The following is a 10,609-nucleotide window of genomic DNA, read 5'->3' as shown; positions in this document are numbered from 1 at the left end:
GCTGTTGCAACAGAACCAAGAACTTCTCTGCAGATGGGGCTGAGCTGGGCAAAACAGATGCTTCAACATATAAAAGCCTTAAGCTAAGTTACACACCCAACATATCGATAAATATTTTATGTAGTGTCATGTAGCACACATTACGTCTTTGTTACCATTATAGAAAACCATCTAAGATATCATTTTGCTTTTAAATCTGGAGAATTTTAACAGCAGCCTGCTAAGTCCAATACTTAACAGCGAGTGAAATCCTGAACAATTACAAGTGTATTTCTGTTATCTTTCACTGGGCCTTTCTCTGAAGTTGGCATCAGAAGGCCTCACTGAAGCAGCATCTGTGAATCTCCAGCGAAGGGGTTGATAGCAGCTTTTCCTATGAAAAGTACTTGACCGTGAAAGCCAACTTACCCTATTAACCACAGATAAAAATAGGAAGCTGCTCAGTTCTATTTGTAAAAGCAGAATTGCTTTGAAAATTTTCTGCCAAACCAAGTTCTCTCTTGATTAAAGCCCAGAGCTATATAACCAGTGAATGGTACTTACCCCTCTCCCCCACCCGCTTCCCTCCAGAAGCATCTTTCATGTTGTAATTTGCAATTTTAGCATCTTTCATGTTGTAACAGAAATAACTGCAGTTAAAACTTTAGGAGGAGGACATCTTTTACTACAAAAAATAATGGAGAACATTAATAAAGATTCAAAGCACATGCAAGACAATTTTAAAAAGCACATCAGGAGAGTCTTGTCAGAAGCTATAGCATCCTATCTTATGAATTACGAGTACATTAATTCTTTGGACTTAGATGTCTTGTTACATCCTGAGTTGTATATCCCCTGTGTATCATGTACTTCTGTGGTCTCTAAAACCATTGCATTTGATCACTTCGTAATCATTACTTTCTTTATTTCCACAGCACAGTGAAAGAGACTATTGTCCCTGTTTCAAGATTGATAACAGAAAGAGTAAGTAATTACACATTGGGAATTCAGAACAAAACAGAAGTCTGAGATTTAACATACACAACTCCTTGGTTTATCATCTTAATTTGCATGCTTTTACAACTTCATGCCAAGGAAAACTATTTGGGTGAACCAAGAAGTGCATCTAAAGGAATCTTTTGTCTTTCAGTGCRCAATACAGTAAGTCATATATGAAGTAGCCTTAGAAGTTAATTTGACTTTATTTGAACAGAGTTATAATCATCTAGAGAACAAGCTGACTTATAACAATGACAGATGCAAGAGACAACACAGGTATTACTGGAGAAGCATTAGTTTCATTATATCTCTTAAACTACCTAGAATAACAAAATACATTACAGTTTATTAGGACAATTTATTTGTGAATACTTGTCCTAAGTTCTATCATGCACTCAAATRAGATATAAACTATCCAGTCTTAAATTTACTAACAACTTATTATGCAAGCAGTTTCAAGTAAATACTGTTATCTAATTTGAAAAAAAAAAAAATATCACCTTCCACAGCACCACATGAAGTTCTGGTGTTAAAATAACATTTAAACCACAGCAACAGCTAAATAGTTGAAATACTATATAACATATTATAAACTCTTCCCACTACATACACCAAAAATAAACATACAAAGGATAGGAAGATCATTTTGATTAGCAAAGACAACTCAAACATATCGCCAAAATCATTTTTCTGTTCTTACGACATATCCCCAAGTTACTCCCAGAAAAGGCACAGGCAGTATGGTGTGGTTTTTTTTTTTCATTTTTCTTTTTGTATTTTTTTTTTTTTTTTTACACAAAGCTAGAAACTACACAATAGGTCTATGCAGTCAAACACTGCTCTATTCCTAGGAAAAACAGGTAAGAAACTTCAATTAGTGTAAGGATATCCCCAGAAGATTCTAGTCAATAAAAGATCTCCAGCATCTGTTTACTGTCCTAGATTCAAATACAGCCAAGAATCAGAAATTAAATCTAGTTTAGAACATTACTGTACATCTTAGATRTGAGTGCCAACTACTGTACAGCATATTGGAAATGTTACAGTTACTTGTCTATTCCAAGGCAGTAGTGAGACTCTTCTCACAGTAAGCTAGTAATGGCACTCAGTGGAGTCAGCACTTTTTGAATTAAACTGAATTATTGTTCAGAGATTATGCTCTTAGAATATTTCACAATATTCTTATTTTCTGTAAATAAAACCTTTACATAAAAATGTTTTAAAAGGTAGTGTAACTACACGGCTTTTCACTATGTTTCCATACATAACAGAATACAGATTAAAAAGATATTTAAATCATTCCCAGATTAGATTATTACAGTAGCTACAAGGCTCTCCTTTACCAGCAAACGATGCAGTGTTTGGCAAAGAAATACTATCGGTAACTCTTTAAACAAAATCCAAATGTATTTGCTTTCCCCTCTTTAATTGTTAGAAACAGAATCATTAAAAAAATAGTAAATACATATCCTAAACTATCTAATAATACTTCTACTAATACACTAAACAGATTGCCTTGTGTGATTTATATACATCTATGAGCCCTGACTTAACTGCTCTAATGGATTGCCAGAAGACATGTATACAAAGCATTGCTGGAGTTTACCACATTTTAAATGATCTCTGACAAAGTTAAAAAGATCGTTTTGGCATTACTGCTTTTAGGACATGTTCCAAGCACTTTACATAACAACCATCATGAATGATCTAGCAATCGGCAAGAGTGCTTAAATATTGCATTCATAGTATCAAAGAACAAAAGGAAATGGAGCACTTTGTAAAAAATATATGTATATAAAACCAGCTTGAGGTATTCAACAACCCTTTATAATGGAAACGAAAACTTGCTCACTGTATGCTGCAGGACTGCCACTACTCAGGCCTTGTTGCACAAAACACTGCTCCTACTTCACTGTTTGGAAATAAGGATCTTCCTTTGCAGAAGGCGCAAATAAAATTTAGTCTAACTTGTATTAACTACAAAGTGGGCTGTATACAGTCTAAGTATGGGACTGAAGCAGTTGTCCCACACTGAGACCTACAAAACCACTCAGCAGCGGCTGCAGCCTACGCAGGACCCAGGTCTCTGTACGTGTCTCTACAGACGGCGCCCCGTCCACGCAGGCTACAGCAGAGAGCTCAGATTCTTCTCAACAATGACTCTTACAGCAGGGAGACCAGAAACGGGGTCTGTTGAGACTAGGGGCAATTCTTGGCCATTTGGGGGCAAAGTACCTTTTATCAGGCCAAAGTGTCTGGGGCAGATTATAATAAAACACAGTATGCATTTACTCAGATTCTATAAGTAATCATATCAAATGCCTTAAATATGACTTTTTTTGGGGGGGGGGGGGAATAAAAAGGACATCCCTAGAGTACAATCTCACTCAGTCACAGAAGGTTAAATTTGAAGCTACTTCAACGTTTAGTGAGGTAACCAAAGTTGAAGGTTAAAGCTGAAAGTTTAAGTTAAGCAGAAAAAGTCTCTATTAAGATTATTAAGATTCTGTCAATGAGCTGAGATTTTCAATCTGCTTCTGTTAACTCAAGGGGAGCAAGTTTCAGTAACTTTTTACATCACTTTGACTTAAGTCTAGATCCATTTCCCTCAGAAGTAGGAGAGATTTTATTTCATCTCAAAATCACATTTTGAATTATTTTGCATTCAGCAGAGGGATAGGGACAAATGGAACAACAACAACAAAAACCCTCAAATTTCTAGTCCATGTATAAATATTATGATTTCCCAAGACATTAACTGTTTAGTTAGTTCTCTGACAGACAACAGTTTAGAAAAGGGAATTAAATTCTTTAGGGAAATACATTAAMATTAAACTAAAGAATATAAAATACTCCTTTTCCTTTCAGGATAAAATGCAAAATAGTCAACATGGCCTAAAAACATGCCAAAACATCTCCTTTAACTTTCTATATGTTAACAAAGACTACTGTATAGTTAGCTTAGCATTTTCATGTGGCCTTTGTAAAATGTCTTTCTAACTTGTGTGAAAATAACTACTGTGATATGACTAATTTCTTATAAAACGCATACAGTCATGATAGCCTATGATAAACTGAACATGTCTGCTACAGGGCATGTTCGAAACTACTGCTTTTAAGAACATCAGCTTGACATAGCCTGTTAGAAAACAAAACTGGCCAAAATTAAACTAGGCATGCCAGCACACTCCAACTCTGCATTTGTGAAAATGCCTCACAAATGATTTTCAGAAATTAAGAGCCCTTTTCACTACTTAAAAAAAAAGTTACACATACACATAAAATTCTAACAATTTCAACACTGTACTTCTTCACCAAGTAGCATATAGCTTGTTTTAATACCTGAAAGCAAGTAAATTCTTTCAAAGTTGTACATACCCAGGTATTACTCAGGAAATAAAGACACCCATTACTCTTCTTCTTAATTTTATTCCATAATAAAAAATAGAGACAAAAGAAAGTGTTCAAGAATTAAAGCAATTATTTTTCAGTGTAAGGAGTGGTAAACTAATTATCTGAATGATGATTAAGGACCTGGCTCATCAAGAGTATTCTTGGTCCTCCATGGCATATTTGTAGGCTTCTACGAAACAGAAATCCGGATTATCTTTTACTGAAGCAGGTCCTATGCTATCTACAGAACACCTGATTTCATGTGCTATTTATCTTTTTCCTTTTGTTCCTTTTCCTTCTTTTCACGTTCAGCTTTTGCTTCTTCCTCCTCATGTTGTTTTATCAACTGCTCCACCTCCTTTTGCTTCAGAACCCTTATTACCGTCTTTCCATTTTCTCTTGTCAGTGTTGCAATCTCAACTGAAATATATGGAACACATAGCAGCATTATGTTTTTTCCTTTTGATGGAATGATCATCAGAAAGGCAAGATTTGCTGTTAAAACTGACAATGAAGCAGAAGGCTCTTGTCCTGACTCTGCTTAAATAAAAAAGCTTGCCTGGTGAGGCAGGTGGCAGCAGTTCTCTTCTACAGCATGCACAACAAGCACGTTACTACCTCTCCAGTGACTCTCTTACCAGCCACGTGGCCATTTCTGCTGCATCAACTTGGCTGTGGCCTAAAGTGACCCCTAAACTGTGCTCTAGTCTCTGCAGCTGACAAAGATGGATCATCTTCTGCCAAGTCATCTGTATGCCCATTTGCAAGGTTAAGGCTAAGCTGCTGCATCTTCAAACGCACCATTTTAGTAATTGCTGATTTTTACCTTATCATTTTTCTATGGACATGCCAGCACTGTGTGTCACTGGGAGAGGAGCAGAGGGAACCACACAAAACCCTGTAAGCCACATGCAGTACATATGCATTCAATGCATTTTCTTTTTTTMTGCCAAGGATGTTACCTCCTATGACACTGACGAAATGCTTACCTTTCTCTGCAGAGAGCTTGCTAACATCCATGGTTTTGTTTAGAACCTTAATGGCTAATGCAAGTGCAGTCTTTAAGGTCATTTCTCCTTCTTTGTAGTCTTGCTTTAGCATTGACACAGCTGCCTATAAAAGTCACAGAATATTAAAATGATAACTTTGTGCAACTAGCCAGTAAGTTGCTTTTCTGTCAGAGCCATTAAGACAAAGTAACACCAGTATTGCTAGAGATTATCTACGAATCAACAATTGAGCTCAGTTATTAAGACTGTAATTTACATATTTTTGTTTCACTTTTTGAGAAGAAAGAGCAGAACTTACAGCACTATTATTCCCAATGCATGTAGCTTTCCATCCTCCATAATTTCCACTAGGATCACTTTGATAGAGCTGAAATCCATAATGCTTATCCCAGCCAATGTACAGAAGAGAAACACCAAAAGGACGTTTTCCTGTTGAAGAGAGCACTATTAACAATCCAAATTTAGCAACAAGATTGGTCATGAGTGACAATTATTTTCTTTGATTTCCCTTTTCAAATCCTTTCCTGTGAACTAGGATTTAATAGTGCTTCTGTTATTTGAGATAAGCAGTACTGTAAGCACTTCTTGCGTTTTACTAAGTCATAAGGGGAAAAAAAAAAAGTCTAGCAGAGATTTATTTCATTTATTTCATTTAACCTTAATAGCAGCTCATTTCTGACTCTATAAATTGGCCTTTAAAATCCTATCCCAGGATTTTAATTCAAAACTTATTTTTAAGGTATGTAACTTCTAACATACATATCTTGACAACTTCAAAGGCAGGCACATTAAAAGGTGATTCTTTCACACTACAGATATATAGAATACCAGAACAGCCATTTTATTAGCAACTTGCATTGTAACATTTTTACTATTATCAGGAAAAAGTACAATTAAGGTACCCTCTTACCAATTCCTAACATGATGCTAGATCCTCAGAAGTATTTTTTTTTGTTCAAGTGTTGTGATATTGGCACACTCRTACTTGTATTGGGAAGCCTTAATTGTGAATCAATCATTTGGTACATATAAATAAGTCTGTCACTGGTCTAACTCTCAGCCATCAACTTCTCCATGACTGAAAAGCATCTGTTTCACTAGCAAAACAGAAGTATTTTGTTAGTGTTAGTTGTAACACTAACACTGTGTCCTCATCACTTACATTTTTTATATATATGATATATATATTTTTTGTAGGTATGTTACAAAATAATTTTGTAAAGTGTCCAGAGATTCAAATGTTACAAGTTATGCAACAGAGTAATTCTTCARACATTTAAAAGCACAGTGTTTCATTGCCCTCCATTACCTCCGAACTGTGTGTAAGCCTGCTTGATATCACACAGTGCTGTTACCAGTTGTTCACAAGGAATAGGCTCTTGGTACTGTAACAGGTATCTGGTGAGGAAAAGAAATCAGTCTCCATAACTTCTTTCACTGACTTAGTAATTTCAGTAAACAACATAAATTATACCAATAATAGCTCTATTTAATTTCTTTTAGGATTAAAATGTGGATTCCAGAATGCAAAGTTGATACACACTTAAGCTGCCAGTATACTATGATTCTAGCAAGCAGTTTGTATCTTAGAAAAAGCTGCACTTTTATTTCAAGGGAGCAATAGAGCAGTAGCTCAGCTCAGCCTGGCCAAAGAAACTTGCTGAAACACCTAAGTATATACTCCTGGTCCACATGACAAGAGGCACTACCACCAGCTGGGTGGGAAAGAACAAGCCCCTAGCGACTGTTGCAAGACAAATCAATTGTAAGACACAGGCCAATATTATTTTGAAAGGATCAATGAAAAGCACTTAAACTCCACATTTTACCACCTCACTTCTAAATTTAAGAAATTAGGTTCAGATTCTTATTTTCGTATGGCTCGCAAATAGAAATCTGCAAAAACAGCCAATGAGTATTATAACCAAAATAATATACAGAATAACCTGAAAAGACCATTCTGCTTAAAAGCAAGATGCTTTGCTTAAACAGAAAGAACATTCAGTGTCTCTGTATCTCACTATTATATCAGGGAGACAGTAGTCAGCTGGGAGAGACAAAAGGAGGTGYCTTTGAACATTAGAACATTATGTCCAGAACAGCTGCTTGTAACTTTAAAGTCACAGAGTGACAAGACAGCTGTAAGTTTGTAAGAGTAATGAAACATCTTGTACACACTCAAGCATGCTCTGAAACATAGAAAAGGAAGGGGAAATAYACAAAAATGGACTCCGTGGCCTTAYATTCCATAGGGCAGTTTGATGTTTTGATTTAGAAATGCTCTTCTTTATAGGAGCACCTTAACAGTTGCATTGAGATGAAACAGGATAGTCAAGACCTAATTCTAAAATAAGCAGCTTTCCGTTGTGGAAATGTTTCTTTATAGAAATTTCTTTTACGTTTTGACATATTAGCAACTATACTGAAATTTTAGCAGCATAAATCTCCTATGCAAGGCTCTAATTGACATAAACCAGATTAAGTTACTTACGGTGGCTGATAAATACACAGAGGAAAACAATGCTACTAGATGAATCAAAACATAGGGAAACTAAGTAGTAAACTGTAGCCACCTAGACTAAGATTTAGCAGTGTAAAATGCAGATGAATCATTTTTCCCTGCTTTCCATTTTCTTCAAATATCCTCCAAATATATTTGCCTAATTATTTTTTTCCCCAGTATTTTACCTTTTCACCATAAGATTAGTATAAAGACCTAATCTCATTATGCACAATATTTTAAGAATTGTATAACAGTAAGAGTCCGCAGTTCAGTTTGACAAGTATCTTGATATGTCATTTAGGGAAAAAACAAACAAACAAAAACCCCACACTTCCAAAATGTAAACTTCTTTAATCTAGCTGATTCAATTCAAATAACTGAACTGTACTRAGTGCATAGAAATCTGACATCTCAGGCAAGTAAAACAATTCAATCATCAGTAAACCTACCTCTGCGCGATCAGTCTCAGTTCATTTGTCAGAACATTGGCATCTGAAGTTATCCCAGCAACACTGCAGGCCATATCCCTGCAGTACAAGCATACAGTTTAACCAGGCCCTACCGATCTCTGAGGAAGRGTCACATCTTCATATAGTGTTTTTTAGCAGAACAGTTACTGTTGGGTTTTTCACATCAAAACCACACAGCTGCCACACAAAACAGATTCAGAAGCGCCTGCTTCTAGGTTACTCCACAGACAYATTATCATTTCTTAAGAGTCATGGTACACAAAAAAAAAGCGATCGAGTCAGTCTGTTAGTTACTAAGAGAAGGATTGTGCCTCAGCCAACTGAGTTCTAGACACTAATGAGATCCGGAGTATCTTCACAGARGCCATTAGCTGCACACAGGACCTACTGAGAGGCCACCTGGCACACACAAAGCATGTCCTATTATTAAAGAAACCATACAATGTGTGAGGGACCTTCAATGCAAGTTAGCATACAGCGTAGGGTTTATTACGTGGGATTTCAGTTCTCCTCCCACAGTATTTTGCAAAACTAGGAATCASTAGTGATGCAACAACACAGTCTAGATTATTCCATATGGAAAATTCTCTTTAAGTGGTGACTGTTTTAGGGGGAGATTTATTAAAATGAACAACCACAAATAACCACTTTAAAAAAAAGAACAAGAGTTAAAACATTTAAAATGTTATTATTCCGACATTTTAGTATTGAACCATGTTTTATTACTGATAACATCAGCAGATCTCACACATTGTTTGAACTTACTCGTTGAGTTTGTATATTTTCTCTGAGAAAAAGACTTCATCGAGAAGTTTGTGAATGTTGCGTCTCTCTGCTGCTAGCAGAACACCATCATTTGCTAGAATTCCCAAGCAAGTACCTGCGTGTCCAATTGCTTCCATGGCATATTCAACCTGATACAAGCGACCTAGGAGAGGGTTTCAATTAACAAGATCAATCAAGTAATGCTGAAAAGGACTGATCATACAGAGTCGTTAAATTAGTAAGAGCTTGACAGATGCCAAATGCACAATCCAGGATTAGTTCTTCAGCTTGTAACTGGGTGTTAGTGAACTAATTAATTGAAAAAGGAGAAAGGTATGGGGAAAGAAAATCTTCAATTATGAAATAATACAGAGTGCCATCAAAGTGGGGCAAAGAAGCCTTCCTTCTATGGAAGACAATATTTAACTAAGTAACCTGCAAAATTGCTCCAGTAGATTGAGAAAGATGAATTTTCCATAAAGACTAAGTAGTTTGTGTGTGCTCAACACTTATCAGGGGATAACGCATATAAGCAGTTAATTCCTATYCTGATCCAAGAACACCATTACACTTGGCCCATAATAACAAATCAATATTGTTCTTACCTTTATCTTCATATAAACAAATCCTTGAAGCACCACCATTTTTTATACTGCACTATTTTATACTATAAAAATGGTGCTAAATGGAATATTAATTCCTTATCAAGTTAAGGCCCAGCACTTGAGTCAGTATTTGACTGAGAAAGAGTCATTACTACATCTGCCTTCTAAGAAGCACTAAATAAGCGTAAAGCCTACATTAGTTTCATGCTATTCTCCAGTTCTTTCATACCTCTGACCACTACTGATAATTTTTTTTCTTTTCCCTTCCCCGAGTCCAAATCCATCTACGAAAGAGGAAAGGAAGGCCTGGAAGCACTCGTGTACACGCGCGCCCAAACAGGATAATGCGATTGTCCTGCCAGGACAATACAGATTTTCTATGGTGAGCACAAAAAGTATTAGCATCCCTCCATACTCAGAAGGTAGATAAGAAAGACTTAAAAAAAGGAGAGGATTTGATCTGGGTGTACGTGTATACTCGCTAGGGGGGCATCTCAGCATTGCTTGAACTAGCACAAACTAATCTGTAAATCTCTCATTTGAGTCTTGGCACYCATCCAGGACACAGTGCTACTGCTAGCAGCTAAATGGGATTTATGTAACTCGCATATAGATTGAAGCACGTTTTAAACAGCCCTCCTTCCTATAAATGGCKTATTATTGATTTTTGGGAGGGACCGGTTAGGGCATTCAGAGGATCCGCACGGCTGGGTTTAAAAATACCTTCCGGAGAAAAGATGGTAGTTCTGGAGTCATATCTTCGAGACTGCAAAGAGCAACAGAGCGTTAATCGGGGCCGTTCGCTGCTGGGGACGCGCCGCTTGGCGCCACGCGGCGCCGCGCCCGCCCTAACAAAGCGGCGCGGCCGCCCCCGCGCGCCCGGCC

The 10,609-nt window shown here is 36.8% G+C and overlaps 1 protein-coding gene across 1 annotated transcript in view; it reads right to left on the bottom strand.

The window, feature by feature from the left end:
• Window positions 1-1,111: 1,111 nt before the first annotated feature.
• Window positions 1,112-10,609, bottom strand: part of PSMA4 (proteasome subunit alpha 4) — a 9,862-nt gene continuing 364 nt past the window's right edge. Inside the window, exons 3-9 of the mRNA XM_026038646.1 lie at window positions 10,448-10,490; window positions 9,120-9,282; window positions 8,334-8,411; window positions 6,691-6,779; window positions 5,680-5,810; window positions 5,361-5,484; window positions 1,112-4,791 (exon numbers count right to left, since the gene is read on the bottom strand). Coding sequence (XP_025894431.1) covers window positions 4,637-4,791; window positions 5,361-5,484; window positions 5,680-5,810; window positions 6,691-6,779; window positions 8,334-8,411; window positions 9,120-9,282; window positions 10,448-10,490 — 783 coding nt within the window. The 3' untranslated portion in view covers window positions 1,112-4,636. The remainder of the gene's footprint in view (window positions 4,792-5,360; window positions 5,485-5,679; window positions 5,811-6,690; window positions 6,780-8,333; window positions 8,412-9,119; window positions 9,283-10,447; window positions 10,491-10,609) is intronic.

Source organism: Nothoprocta perdicaria, unplaced genomic scaffold (assembly GCF_003342845.1).
Source record: "Nothoprocta perdicaria isolate Ctin4 unplaced genomic scaffold, notPer1 scaffold_214, whole genome shotgun sequence".
Lineage (NCBI taxonomy): Eukaryota > Metazoa > Chordata > Aves > Tinamiformes > Tinamidae > Nothoprocta > Nothoprocta perdicaria.
This window is presented reverse-complemented; position numbering and strand designations above follow the sequence as displayed.